This window comes from Papaver somniferum, unplaced genomic scaffold (assembly GCF_003573695.1).
Source record: "Papaver somniferum cultivar HN1 unplaced genomic scaffold, ASM357369v1 unplaced-scaffold_76, whole genome shotgun sequence".
Classification (NCBI taxonomy): Eukaryota; Viridiplantae; Streptophyta; class Magnoliopsida; order Ranunculales; family Papaveraceae; genus Papaver; species Papaver somniferum.
Genome location: NW_020650526.1, coordinates 3,555,293 through 3,570,441, shown reverse-complemented (window position 1 = coordinate 3,570,441; position 15,149 = coordinate 3,555,293). Strand labels below are relative to the sequence as shown.

General features: G+C 37.2%; 2 protein-coding genes across 2 annotated transcripts; both read left to right on the top strand.

The window, feature by feature from the left end:
- The first annotated feature begins 8,975 nt into the window (after nucleotides 1-8,975).
- LOC113344310 (beta-glucosidase 11-like) lies at nucleotides 8,976-10,475 on the top strand. Its single transcript, XM_026588314.1, has 2 exons — nucleotides 8,976-10,104; nucleotides 10,159-10,475. The coding sequence occupies exons 1-2, from the start codon at nucleotides 9,074-9,076 to the stop codon at nucleotides 10,388-10,390; spliced, it is 1,263 nt and encodes a 420-aa protein (XP_026444099.1). The 5' UTR covers nucleotides 8,976-9,073; the 3' UTR covers nucleotides 10,391-10,475.
- Nucleotides 10,476-12,637: 2,162 nt separating this feature from the next.
- Nucleotides 12,638-14,767, top strand: LOC113344391 (polyphenol oxidase, chloroplastic-like). Its single transcript, XM_026588372.1, has 2 exons — nucleotides 12,638-13,876; nucleotides 14,022-14,767. The coding sequence occupies exons 1-2, from the start codon at nucleotides 12,677-12,679 to the stop codon at nucleotides 14,592-14,594; spliced, it is 1,773 nt and encodes a 590-aa protein (XP_026444157.1). The 5' UTR covers nucleotides 12,638-12,676; the 3' UTR covers nucleotides 14,595-14,767.
- The last annotated feature ends 382 nt before the right edge of the window (nucleotides 14,768-15,149 follow it).

The following is a 15,149-nucleotide window of genomic DNA, read 5'->3' as shown; positions in this document are numbered from 1 at the left end:
CATAATCATTGGGATTTTTACTAACCCTCTGAAACATTCTTCCAAGGTCGGAGAGGGTGACTTGTTCTGATACGAAGAAGTATTTCCTGTAGAATGCGTTAACCATTTCTCCCCAATTGTTGATAGTCCCTGGTGCGATGTTGTTATACCAGGTGTATGCCCTGCCTTTCAGAGATTTTGAGAATACCTTGAGACATTATTATGTTCATGTTCTCCCAGGTCTTCGAGAAAACGAGAGACATGTTCCCGAGCATTGCCAGTTCCATCATACAAGGTGAAAGTTGGAGAAACGTAACCTTTGGGGAGTGGAATCCTCTGTATAGCGGCAGGATAAGGAGGTTGATGTCGATGGACATGCGATGTCTTGTCTTTCCAACGGTTCTCCAAGAGGCGCTCCAGATCCTCGCGAGTAATGAAGTTCGATGATCCCTTCACTGATGAGTTGTCTGCAGCAATTTTGCGGACTTCGTCATCTTCTACTGTATGGATTGGAATTACTTCAGGATCGTCATTTGAGGATTTCTCCTTATCCTTTCCCTTCTCTTGAGTTTTCTCTGACATCTTGTCAGTAAGAGTTTTGAGATAATTACACTGCTCCTTCTGTGTAGCAGCCATGTCAGTTTGATTCTTTGCAAGAGTCTCCTGCGCTTTGATAAGATCAGCAATGGTAGGTGGTGGATCTCCTCTGACTTCTTCAGGGTGTCATCCGGACAGTGGATGACCTTCGACGTGAGTAGGAATAATGTCACCACCATCAGTTTTGGAGGTCGGAATTGTCTCCGGGATATTCTGATTGTTGTTGTTGCTAGTGCTAGCACGGTTTGTGTTAGGATTCGTAACTGAACCTGACTTGAGATCAAACATCTTGTGAAATTGTGAGATTGCAACCGAGAGAATGATCTCTCATTGTGGTTTCCAATCTGTAGATGTGGAAAAACGATTTGCTGGTTTTTAAGGAATTGAGGAGACGACCGTACGGAAGAGACTTCTCGAACCGAGCGAAATGTTAAACCTCACACAGATGCACCGCTACAAAGGGTGTGCTTTAGATTCGAGAGATCAATCTGTAGTACTCCGGCCTAAATCAAGACAATGACCTTTCCAGAATAAATTCGGTCACAAGAGAGGATGGGTTGATCTATAGGAGGGAAGCTGGGAAATGTGTGGAATCAATGGTAATCAAAGATTGTGGGTGTATGAATTCTGAATATGATAAGGTTTGAATGATTGAAATTTCTCAATTGAGAGTAGTTTCTCAATTGATGAGCTGATGATATCGTGTTACCGATGAGACGTGAGATTGATGATACTGTTGATGCTGATGATTCAATCATGATTCAGAGACTTATTTATATTGCTAGAATTTTAGACACCATGACCCCATGAAGTGTGACAGTTGATGGAATCAAGGAGTGGGGAAGTGGAGATCGTGTTTGAAACCAGTTGCTCGACGTGTGGAGACTTGGTCGATTTTCCACCCACTACCTCGTGAATTCCTTCAACTGATTGAACGACTTGATCACATTCCATCGTGTGTTTGAACACACGTGCCGTAGACCGCCAGACCAAAACCCTAAGTGATATCCCCCCAAAGTGACACGATTGACATCTCGTGGTATATTAGTCAATTGATGACTTCGTGGTTTGATGGGACGATGAGTCCAAGTAGTTGCTGAGTTGAACATGATGTTCTGAAACTCACGAGTTGAACATGTCATGAGACAGAGGTATAGTTCTTACGATGAAGTGAGCAAGTATTGCTCATTCGATGGTTCGTTGAATATTGATTGTTGAACCAATATTCCTTGGTTTGAGAAAATATTTATCATCTGAGCAAGTGTTGCTCATGTGATGAATTGTTGAATATTTGATCGTATGAGCATGTGTTGCTCATCTGATGGATTATTGGCAGCGTACCAAAAATATTAATTAGAATACTGGTCGTTGAGCCGAGCATAATTAATAAAATTAATGACCATGAGTTCGTCGTAAAATTATTAAGGTTGGAATCTGGAATGATGATCCTTGGATTCAGAACCCTAATTTGATCAATTGATGATCAATTCATGGTTCGTCAGAAGTTTAACAATGGTATGAAGGAGGGAGCGACTACATGGACCGTGGATCAACCATGTAGTGTCCATATGCTCACGTGAGCAAATACCAAGACCTCTTGAAGGATTGGTGAAGATATGATCAAATGCGGGTTTAATCATTTATTCAAAAATGCTCGTCTGAGCCTTAGGTGAAAAAACCTAATTAATTATGAAGAGGTGAGGGACCGACCAAGGGGTCATGAAACCGACCCTGGGTGGTCACGGGATCGAATGACAATCACTTCATGAAATTCCAAAGTGTTTGGAAGAGTTTTAGACCTAATACGTGCAATTGTGCAAATTAGGTCAAAACTGTGAAAATTGGTGGGACCGGCCTATGTAAGCCAAAGAGCCAATCTTGGTCGATCAAGATAACATGCTCGTGTCCCCAAGATGTCCGTGTCTCAGTTCTGAGAATTTTGATATTTTCTGACGTGCAGTTGAGCGTCCATTCGAGAAAATATGCCAAAATTAGTGTTTCGCTGAAACTGAGGAAAACACCATGCGATGATGGAAAATAATTATAAAATAAAGGAATGAGGAGGCGTGGGACCGTGAAACCAAGGTTGGCCAGTCGTAACCACGGTCCCGTGGTGCCTTTCCCTTAATTTTATAATATTTTTCATGATTTTATGAAAATATCATGGATTGAAAGAGTTTTGATGAATTTAGGGAGTTTCCCTGAAGTGAAGGAGTTTTCATGAGTTCAAGGAAGCAAAATAATAAAAACAAGGGCGTGTGGGGCCGTGGGAGGCATGGCCGGCCGTCTAGGGCCCAGTCCCACAAGTTTTCATAATTTTTTTTATATTTTTTAAGTATTTTTCATGATTTGAGAGAATTTTTCCTAATTTGAGAGAAATACTATGAAATCAAGGAATTTGATGAATTCAAGGAAAAATAAAATAAAATAATAAAACAAGGGGCGTGTGGGACCGGCTAGGGCATGGCCGACCGGCTAGTGGCCCGGTCCCACAAGTTTTCATAATTTTATTTATTATTTGATGATTTGTGCAAAATACCATGAAATCAAGGAGTTTTTTCATGAAATTAGATAAATAATAATAATAATAAAATAATGAGGAACCGTGAGGTGTGGGGCCGGCTGGGACCAAGGCATGGCCGGTTGGCCAACGGTTACGCCCCATACTTCTTTTCTTAATTTTATATTATTTTTTACGAATTTATGAAAATACCATGAAACCGAGGAGTTTCCCCGAGACGAAGGAAATTTGATAAAATGAGAGAATTTTCATCAAATCATGGAAAATAATAAAAATGCATTAAAAATATAAAACTGGCGTGGGATTGACCATGACACGGCCGGTCGGTCGTGTGTCCGTGCTCCCAGCACCCTGGTCAATATTTTTAATTATTTATTATTTTCTTCCCTATTTTGCATAGGTTCATCGTTTCGTTGTATTTTGGAATACTCGTTCGTGCGGTGACTGTTAGGGTATCGTCGTTGAATACACCTTCACTATTTGAATCGGGGCTTACTTAGAGGTAGCTCAGACGCCCGGTTGTTGATTATTTATTACTAGTTGTGGAATTCGGTGGAGAATAATTCACAAAACTGAGTAATAAGATGTTTATTATTAATTCATAAGATCAGCTAAGGATTCGACTACGAATTCAGAATAATAAAATGAGCATTACCATTCCATGGGATCGTATATTTGACTTTAGAATCGGAGTAATTAAGATTTATCTATTACCATTTATGAGACCAGTCGTGGATTCGATCATGAAATCGGAGTAATGAGATAATATAGTTATTGTTATTCTATGAGATCAAGACGTGGATTCGATCATAGAATCAGAACAATTGTTTATTGCCATTCCATGGGACCAGTCGTGGATTCGACCATGGAATGGGAGAAATTGTTATTGCCATTCCATGGGACCGGTCGTGGATTCGACCATGGAATAGGAGCAATAATAGATTATGCGCCCAGGCGTGCCAAGCGTAATTTTCCGCTCCGTCACACATTTATTCATTGCTCGAAGATTCCATTTTCGAAGTATCTTTTATCTTTCCTATATAACAATTCTAATTTTATTTTGTGTTCCAAGAATGGAAATCAAATAAACAGAAAACACTTGAATCTTCAATTTCATAGTAACAGGGCCAACCCTCAAGCTAAAGAAAACAAAGCCTTACTTGGGGACACAAGATGCGGGGCACACGAATATTTTTAACTAACTATAAGATCCGAATTTTTCTCCCCTTGAAAGGTCGGCACGTTGCGAAAGCAACTTATTTAATCCAGGAACACACTACACCAAATTCAGGTTTTAGCAACTCAGATTCACAACAGAAATATACCTGTTGCAAATTCCTGTTGCTAGACATTTGCAACAGGCTATTTCTGTTGCGAATTTCGCAATGGTTGTTCTTGGTTACTATTCGCAACTGTTTTTATTTCACGCGTGCTAGTTACGCGTGTGGAAATGAACACCTGCAAACACTTGAGTTGTATGTTTCTGCCACATAATTGAATTTTTCAAAAGAAATTGAAATATACATGTAGCAAATCTCTTTCTTTATACATGATTTGATTTTGATGTTAGGGTTTCATTTGATGAAAAGAGATTTGATTTGATTTTGGTTTACTTCCAAGAGAAAAAGAGACTTTGGGGTTTTAATATTTTTTCTATTCGTTTTTGATGTTGCAGTTGTATAAGATACTTTAAGGTTCAATTGCATGCATACATTTGTAAACAATTTGAAGTCTTAACCATTTTTTCTTACATTCAACTTGGAAAGAAATCACTCAAGATGGTTCAACAGTTGATGTTATCCAAGAAATGGTATCCTCACCATGTTATTCTAAGCAGTTGATATTATGAAGGCAAGTATAATCATCTTTTTCCTTTAATCATCCTTAGTATACAAATTTATTAGAGTAATCATCCTTTTCCTCTAATCATTTAAATCCGATAATGTTACATAATGTAATGAGACTGGAAGAGCATATGTAGCTTACAGAAATTTGTATCCTCATGTTACTTAATGTAAATGCTATACATTGCGGATAAGACACAACTTACAGAAATTTGTATCTTAGACACTTAGTCTAGATTTTGGTTCTGTCTTTTATGAGTTGCAGGGATTGTGCGTTTGCTTTGTGCATTACTGCATTTTGCATATCCGATAATATGGTTTGTACTTGTGTTGCAGGGATTGTCGCATGATGCAGATGAGTTGAACATGTGCAAAGCTAGCATTGATATCAAGTGCTTGTTTTAGCTTACATAAACTTGTATCTTAGACACTCACGATGTGTAGATGAACATATATATAGTTGTTAGAGTTTAAAAATAAACCAATTAAGTTAGGGTCTTACTGAAATCAAGAGTAAGTCATATATATATATACCATGTGTAGATGAACATATAGTTGTTTCGTTCTCTTTTTTTTTTGCAATTTTCTTATATGTTCTTCTTATGTATCGTTGAACATATCAATGTCAGTATAAGTGGTGCAGAATATGATCGATCGATGGATTGAATCACGAGGTTATGGGTAGTTTCATGATAAAATAGAATTGGTGGAGTAAGGGCCGGGGTGGTGGTGGTGGATATTTTGACCAGGTCAACAAAAACCTGCTTTCTTTTTTCCGCTGTTGCAATAAATTAGCAGCATCCAAAGTCTGTTGCTAAATATGTACAATAAAAAGGAAGTCTTTTGACTTAGTCAAATATTTCTGCAACTGCTGTAAAAATTTCGCAACAGCTAAAACCTGTTGCTAATTTTTTACCACGACTTTTCTGGGTCAATTTCCGTTGATTTAGTCAAGAATTCGAAACTAGTAGTAAAAATTTCGTAACTGCTTATGAGTTGTTCTTAAATTGAGCCACAACACCTGAAAACTGTTGTGAAAACATTTGTGACTCGAAAATCGCAACAACCACATTTCCGTTGCAAAAATTTGTGTCGCCCCCTTTAGCAACAGCTGGATGCAATTGCGACCCCGATTCGCAACAACGTGAGCCAGTTGCAAAACTCCATTTTCAGTGTAGTGACATGAAAATGAAACAAGAACTATTCAAGCTTTTTAGGGTTCATAAAACTCATATACGTATGATATTATTTCTTCAAAACAATTAATTAATTTAATTTTTATTTTTATTTCTCCTCCGATCCTATTTATTTAGGAGTAATTCTTTTATTATCCTCTTTGTATGTATTTTTATAGTTTTGGATAAACCCTAGTCTGATTAGTGATCATGGGCTCTGAATTTGGAGCCTTTCTAAACTATAAAATTTACCCATTTACAAAAAATTACTTTCTTTACAAGGTCCTGTTAACTATATTGGTTACCATTTGATCAAAGATTACCTTCGATCCACAATCACAAGAAAGGTTAAATGGGTTAGCTGTGTTGTATATGGGACAGACATCTGTTGAAACCTTCGAGTTACGTATGCTATTAATGAGTTTGCTATTAAGATAATGTGCAAAGAGAATCGACTTTTGGACGATTATAATTGAATGCTCTTCTAATTAACAACGTTAATGCAATGGGCCAAAATATATATTTAGCATTAGGCCCCAGAAATTACAGGATCGTCCTTGCATAGTAAAGGACAAATTTATTATTCATAGTCAAGAAAATTACATAATAGTACGTAAATTTTGGAATTCTCCTTGGCTTAGCGGATACTGCATAATTTATTACCACTGAAGGCTACTGCTGTAAAATTTTGCGGTTATTGCATAAATTTTGATTTTTACTTGTAAGGTTTTCTTAAAATTTATTACTCGTGGTAAATGATAATTACTTGATCACTTAAAAAGAAGATAATTTCTAGATGGAACAAGCAAGGAAAGAAAGATCATGACACACATGCTTGTCGAATAGGGACAGAGCTAAGTGTAGCTCAAGGGTAACCCTCGTCTTCCCTGTTTTCCATTAATTTATTAAAAATCCTTTGAAATTTTTATTATTTAGAAAGAAAATTACTTAACAGGCCTATCCTTGGATATGTTTTTTAATGACTATCCATCTTTGTAAAAGGTTTCTGGCTGGCTATGTTGATTTATTTGGAAACCGCTAGGTCAATGATTTCCAGTCCATCACACTTTGACTAATATCATGGACTACTAGAATCAATCAATCCATAGTTGTTGCCAAAGAAAGAAAAAATCATAAACAAGAGATAGTGGATGATCATGTAGTCTAACGTTACATCCCAAACAAAAAGTGTAGATTTTCTTTCTGGTCAACACGAAAAGAGAGCAAAAGGAAAGAGAGACGGAAATCATGTAGTCAAATGTGACATCCCAAACAAGAAGTGTAGTGTAGGCTTCTCTTTCTGGTCAACACGAGAGTAAAAGGAAAGAGAGGCGAAAAGTCTCACGCGCCACCACTTCAACTACTATACTATATTACTATAAATAAAGGAGTAACAAACTCTCAAATTCATATTCCTCCACAAGCAGTTCCAGACATTTCATGGGTTCGGATGTATTCCAATCTCTAACCAAATTCCCATTCATTTTCCGATCAAAATTCTTTCTTGTTTCTCATTTTTGATTGTATTATTAATTGTTATATATCAGTAATAAATTATATATATACTTGTCCAAATTTTGGTTCTAGAGATGGGGAAGTATGTTGAGATGTTAGATTTAGGAGTAAGAATTGCAGCAAGATTTCATTCTCACTGTCCACATACTGCTAGGATGTATTATCATCCTCCTAACCATGCCAACCTACGACACCAAAACCAAGTCCCAAATAAGGAAGCATCATCAAGTATTAATAGCAGCAGCAATGGAGTTTGTGGACTCGAAGCTTTTGGAGTTGGTGGTGTTGATACGACCGAATTCATTCTTCATTCTCTTGTATAAACAAAAGAAAATTGCTTTAATTAACATGAATATACTGTACAGTATAGATAATACAAATTAAATTGTTTAAACTCTTACGTAATTTTCTTCTGTGCTGTGAATTATTTTGTGGATGCTGAAATGAAAATTTTCTCAAAATCAAGATGTAATCAAGGGTCCAGAGATGAAATGTATCCACCGATTCAATATATTCAAAACTACAATAATCGTAGTGCATAATTTCCTTCATTAGACAAACTAGGGGAACATGTCGAAGTCCTCGACCATCATTCAAATAAAAGAATGATATATAACGCGTAATTTATTGAAGAAATTTCAATGTTTTTACGTAGGAAAAACTTGGCCGCCGGACCTCCTGATTAGCCTCCAGAGACCGACTGACTGGTAACCGTCGTCCTACTAGATGTTGGTTCCTAAGTAACGTATTTAGTTGAGTAACATGCACATGTTGTTAAATAGGAGTTGCTGTTAGAGATGCATATATACCTGCTCACATGCACTCATGCGCGAGTTGAGGTGATACTGATTTATTTCTCAACAACCGTTTACCGTTAGATGTCCAAATTAATTCCAGAAAGTATATTTTGACAATAAAGTTCTAACAATTTATTTTAACAAAAAAGTTTGCTGTACGTTAACAAATTCAGTTCAGTCCCGATTTGTAGCCTTAGACAAGGGTGAATTCATGGATGAAAATTAACTTGTTAGATTTGAGGGAATTGAAGTTGATTGTTGGCTGTAGCCATCACACATCCTGCTCAAAGAACTTCCAAATGAGTTGGTAGTTTGTTAGCCACTGCAAAGCAGCTAGCGGATTCATATATATATATATAACCTTCGAATTAAAGTCGACTCAGGAGAAAGAAAATTTGTAAGTGATAAATGATGATGGATCATGGAAATTTCTTCTCATGTCATTTGGTATACCCATTTGTCTTCTTTTTCCTTGTTAATGTGCTTATAACCAGTTCCAATGCGCATAACGTGAGCACAGAAGTTCCATTTCGGGACGACTTCCCCACCGACTTCATCTTTGGAGTTTCTACTTCGGCATACCAGAATGAAGGTGCAACCGAAGAAGGCGGTAGGGGTACGACTATTTGGGATACTTTTGCCAAGATGTCATCAGGTTTGATATCTGACCATAGCACCGGAGACGTGGCCGTTGATTCTTTTCATCGCTACAAGGAAGATGTAAAGCTGATCAAGGAAATGGGTATGGACAGTTATAGATTCTCCATCGCATGGTCCAGAATTTTACCCGGTGGGAGTCTGAGCAAAGGAGTCAATAAACAAGGAGTCGATTATTACAATAATCTCATTAATGAGCTCTTATCCCATGGAATTCAGCCATTTGTGACATTGTTTCACTTTGATCTTCCACAATCACTCGAAAACGAATATGGTGGTTTCTTGAGTCCTCGCATTGCCAATGATTTCAAGGATTATGCAGAGGTGTGCTTTAAAGAGTTTGGCGACAGAGTCAAGCATTGGATCACAATTAATGAGCCTTGGACCTTTATTTATATGGGTTATGGCTTGGGAATATCACCGCCAGGTCGGTGCTCAAACCGACATCTTTGCACATATGGGAATTCAGGGGTTGAGCCTTATATAGTTGGCCACAATCTACTCCTTGCTCATTCCGCTGCTGCCAATCTTTACAAGCAAAAATATCAAGCATCTCAAAAAGGTAAAATCGGAATAACGCTTAATACTGATTGGATGGTTCCCGCCTCTACGAAGAAAGAAGACGCTTTGGCTACAAAGAGAGCTCTAGATTTTGCTTTGGGGTGGTTTTTGGAACCTTTAGTCTCCGGTCATTATCCACAAAACATGATAGAAATATTAAAACACCTCCTACCAGCATTTACGTATCTCCAGCATCTGCAAATCAAAGGATCCTTTGATTTTATTGGATTGAATTACTACAGCACAAGTTGTATTTCCAATAATCCACCAACAAATGCTACAGAAATGAGTTACGATACTGATCCTCAAGCTAAGAAAGGAAATGTGCGGAATGGAGCTGTTATTGGTCCTACAGCTATTACGCCTTGGCTAAACGTATACCCACCAGGGATCAAGGAGATACTTCTTTATATAAAGGAGCAATACAAGAGTCCAGTTATATATATCACCGAGAACGGGTATTCAACTAACGGTACAGAACCTATCGAAGATTCGGTAACTGATGCTAAGAGAGTTAACTACTACATTCAACATCTCTATCACCTTCAGCAAGCGATTAAGGAGGGTGTTGATGTCAGAGGTTATTTTGCATGGACATTGATGGACAACTATGAGTTTACGAGTGGGTATACCGTCACGTTTGGTTTGTACCATGTAGACAGGAAAGATGGATTGAAGAGATACCCTAAAGACTCCTCCAGATGGTTTAAGAACTTTCTCCGCTCAACAATTTCAGTGGCCTAGATTAATTCAATCAATTACTCAGGTCATGCATGGCACTTGTGTCTAAAAATCTATACTGATCAATAACAAAACACAACTGTAAATACTTTACACGATGAACAAAAACAAAAAATATGACTGCACCGAATCTATAATCAATTAGAATGAAATTTGTAAAAGAAAAAAAATGCCTTCATTGATTAATTAAACACAACTTATTAACTTGTGGACGAAATTTAGAAATATCAGCAAAGTATGGTAAGTTAGAAATATCATATATCAATGGTTCAATTATCTTATACTACCTTCATTTCAAAATAATAGGCAGGTTTGTATGTAAATTTACACACAAACCTGTCTATGATTTTGAAATGGAGGGAATACTCTATTTTCAACTGATTGAAAATAAAGTTTGAAGTATAATACTCCCACCGTCTTTGGAGAAAAGAGAATAGGTCAAAAACAAATAAAATAAAATAAATAATAATGATAAAATCTCTTCTCCAAAAATGGAGAAAGTATTGAAGATGGTTACACGGTCTTTTTAACCCAAGACTTCCACCGGGGTTTACCGAGTTCTATGAGAGATTACTAAATCCATTTTAACCATCATGATCTCAGAGTTTGAATTAGCATTTTATTAGAATATTTCAGCACTGTTATATATTTACTCAATTTGATTCTTAAAGACACTTAAATACAAACTTAACCAGCACTGTAAAGTGTTATATTAGTTGTGTATCACATGCACAAACCCAGTTAGATGATTAAAGAGATACATCGAGCAAAACATCTCATGTTTCCTTTACCTAATTCTTTACTTGAATGAGCCAAAGTCATCACAAGATAAATTAATTAGTACTAGGAGTAGGTAACTAATAATGTGAAACGATGGGCATTTAGTTGACAAGTTGCCGAATTTCACATGTAGATTAGTACAAAGGAGTAGGTAACTAATAATGTTTGGTAATGCATTTAGCGACCAAATTATAATTTATTAGGTAAACAGGCGATTAAATCAATCGAGTTTAGAATCCTATGGGATTGTTAATTAGCCTGAAGTAATTAGCTAAACAATGAGTTGTGTGCGTCTTCATGGATTTGGAAGGACTTTCTTTGCCTTCATGGATTTTAAAAAAGAAACATGTGAACTTCGCCAATGCAGTCAATGAATTCATCAAGTAACAGTAGGACGTTATAATGGTATGCTGATATGGCACAAGCGGAAGCGATAAAAAAAAGAAGAATCTATTCCTTAATGGTGATGATAAAAGACTCCAATCCAGGAACAAAGACTCTAATCCAAGAATTAAAAGACAATAATAATGGTGTTTAACCAAACAACTTGATAGTTTCATTAATCCGATAAAAATACAGCTGTTTTACAATGAAAGGGAAATGGCTATTTATAGCATGTTCAAATAAACTTAGAAATCTAGAACATTCCTAACTAGTCTAAGGAATATATTATTCTCATAAAAGAAGATAAATCTAACAAAACAAATAATAATCCTAATAAATAAAATATCAAATTGATAAATATCCAAGATATTGCCATATCTTGAAATATACTCTTTACTTTACTAATACGTCCCGTATCATATGCTCACTCACGCACCTGCTCTTTTGACCTCTCTAGAGGTGGGTTTACAATACTGAATTCTTCGCACCCTAAACTCAAAAGTACTGACTAAACTTTTAAAGATGCTTTTCCTGAAATTACACAATCTTATATAAAACCTACAAAAACTCTGATGCACCGCTTAAATAGACTGCCATAGTTGTAGGATCCGCTATTTCCCAAGAGTTCACAGCCTACCGATCACCAGCACTTGTGGGTTTTGGTGGAGTCCGGATAGAAATCATAAAACTACAAAGCGTGCCATATAATAAAGCAAACCAAACCTAGCATGAACAGCCTAGCTCGCCATCACTGACCATTTTAAAATCTTAACTAAATTATTTACGGCTGCTCTGTTTTTTTCAAAGGTGGCTGCTCTGTATGTATATGTAGATATATAGATAAATAGATATGAGCGTAGTAGTTTAATTATTAACAATTAATTATTCTGAAGCATGTTCTTAAATTGATTTATAAATGATAAATAATACAAGTTGTTCCGCATAAGAAAATAACTTCACCCACGTGATATAATTTTTTTTTTTGAAGCATAAAGTGCATTTGTTGTACCTAATACAAAGGTTTTATTCTGAACCAAAATTAAGATAAGAAGATGTGAGCATACTTTTTTCTTCATATATGTGCGCTCCTTCATTTGGAAACAACACAAGACAAGTTAGGAAAGCATGTCTCTCTCACACTTGGCCACCACCACCATACCCTCGGCTACCGCCGGCAATAATCCTCTTCATAGGATAAAGTCGGTACAACCTCGAGTTCACGTTAGCAAGAGAGTGTCTTACACCACTTGTGAGAAGAAACAAAAAAAAGATGGCTCGGATGTAAACCATGTTGTCGATCGAAGAAATGTTCTTTTAGGATTAGGAGGTATGTGTAGTGCAACTGCAACTATGGGGAGCCAAGGCATGTCTGCACTTGGCGCACCATTAGCTGTACCTGACCTATCAAAATGTCATCTAGCATCAGATGGTGAAACAAAGATCAATTGCTGTCCACCATACTCCACTGCAAATATCATCGGCTTTCAGCCGCCGTCAAGTCACGAGCCAATGAGAGTAAGAAAACCTGCTCACTTGCTAACACCATTCGAAGTCGAAAGATTTGAAGCAGCCATTACTGCTATGAAAAATCTAAAACCAGATGATCCATGGAGTTACATGCAACAAGCAACCATTCACTGTACTTTTTGTAACGGTGCCTTTGATCAAGCCGGAACTAAGACTTTACTTCAAATTCATGGAAGTTGGTTTTTCCTTCCATGGCACCGATACTATCTCTACTTCTGGGAAAGAATTCTCGGAAAGCTAATCAATGATGATACTTTCGCAATTCCTTACTGGAACTGGGATACTCCTCAAGGTATGAAGATGCCCAAGATATACACGAACGAAAAATCTACCCTTCACGACGGTACAAGAGATAAGAATCATCTTTCTGCGGTGTTGGATTACAAGTATGCTTATAATGATCCAAACCCAGTTGGACCTGAAGTCGACGAAGTGATAATGGCTAATATGTGCCAAATCGACAGAATGTTCAAGGAATCAAAACATCATCCAGCTTTGTTCATGGGGAAACCACTTAGGGCAGGTCAACCTGTTCCGACAAATGCATCAGGAAGTTGTGAAAATTTACATAATATGATGCACCAATGGGTTGGACCTCCTGTGTCTCCTTACTATAATATGGGTAACTTCTACACAGCTGCTAGAGATACCATTTTCTTTGGTCACCATGGTAATGTCGATCGTATGTGGGATCTTTACAATAAGTTCCGTGGTGGGAAACCAGAATTTAAGGACCATGACTGGCTTGAATCCGAATTCGTATTCTACGATGAGAACCGCCAGGTTGTCAAGGTTAAGGTACGGTACAGCACAGCACAGCACCATGAGTTCTGTTTATTTAACGATTGTTTGTCTTTAATCATCATGTCTTTTAGTGAATTAAAAACCAAACTTGAGAAATTGAATAACATATCTCTTTTACTAACTCTTGGTCAAATTACAGGTGAAGGATTGTCTTACTCCCGAACAACTCCGGTTCAGTTACCAAACCCAAAAGCTTCCCTGGACAGACATTGGCCGTAAATGCAAGAAAGTTAAGGCAGCAAAGAAAAGAAGTGCTGGTGGAGATGAATTGAAACTCAGCCCGGTTTCTGAATTCGGATCACAAACTAGAAATGTGAATACAGAGATAATTCGAGCAATCGTAAAGAGGCCAAAGATATCCCGTACCAAGAACCAAAAAGAAGACGCTTCTGAGGTTCTATTTATCAGGGGTGTTGACGTTCCAGGCGGAGCTGCGGCTAGATTCGATGTTTACGTGACAAAACCTATTCAAGGATTTATGGCTCCTGATCTCGGCGAATTGGCTGGTAGTTTTGTGAAAATACCTCATGGTCATCATTTTTCACATCATTCCGAGCATAAGGCAAGTTTGGAACTAGGCATAACTAGGTTACTCGAAGATATTGAAGCTGAGGATTCTGAAACGTTGGTGGTTACTATTGTACCTCGTCATGGCAAGGCTACAATTGAAGGTATTGATATTGAATTGTTCGACCATGATGATGATGATTAGTTGTTAGATTACCACTACATTTTGAGGTCCGTTAATTCAGTGATTCTTTGGTTGTTTTTTTTCTTTCAATAAGTTAGGAACCGATTTGGTTGATGGTTCTTTGTCATTGTAATTGATTCCTTAATGTATTTATTGACATACAAATCCAAAGTAATGTGTGGTACCAATATTAATTCCCTGGAGTAATGCCATTCCTTATATGCTTGTACACCTTTAGCAAATCCAAAGTAATGTGTGGTACCAATATTAATTCCCTGGAGTGGTTTCATGACAACATCTGACACAAACTGAGGGTGCATGTATGAATCGCGGATCTTGTGATGCAGCAACACCCTGATGGAAGCTTGAAACTTTGGACTGATCTTCTGAGGTTTGTAAGAAACATTGAATTCAGCTATTTCTGCATCTGAACTCTACACATCATCTGGCTTCAAGAGACCAGCCTGTACATGCAGCATAATCAAGAACTCCACTCATTTCAAGTTCATATAATGCATGTCTTCAAAAAATGAACGATAAAAAGCACATAGAAAACATATGATTCTAAAGAAATGT

Coding starts and splice junctions, on each gene's coding strand:
- LOC113344310 (XM_026588314.1), top strand. CDS start 9,074: ATGTCATCAGGTTTGATATCTGACCATAGCACCGGAGACGTGGCCGTT. Junction 10,105..10,158: donor ATATATATCACCGAGAACGG/GTATTCAACTAA, acceptor TGATGCTAAGAG/AGTTAACTACTACATTCAAC.
- LOC113344391 (XM_026588372.1), top strand. CDS start 12,677: ATGTCTCTCTCACACTTGGCCACCACCACCATACCCTCGGCTACCGCC. Junction 13,877..14,021: donor GCCAGGTTGTCAAGGTTAAG/GTACGGTACAGC, acceptor GTCAAATTACAG/GTGAAGGATTGTCTTACTCC.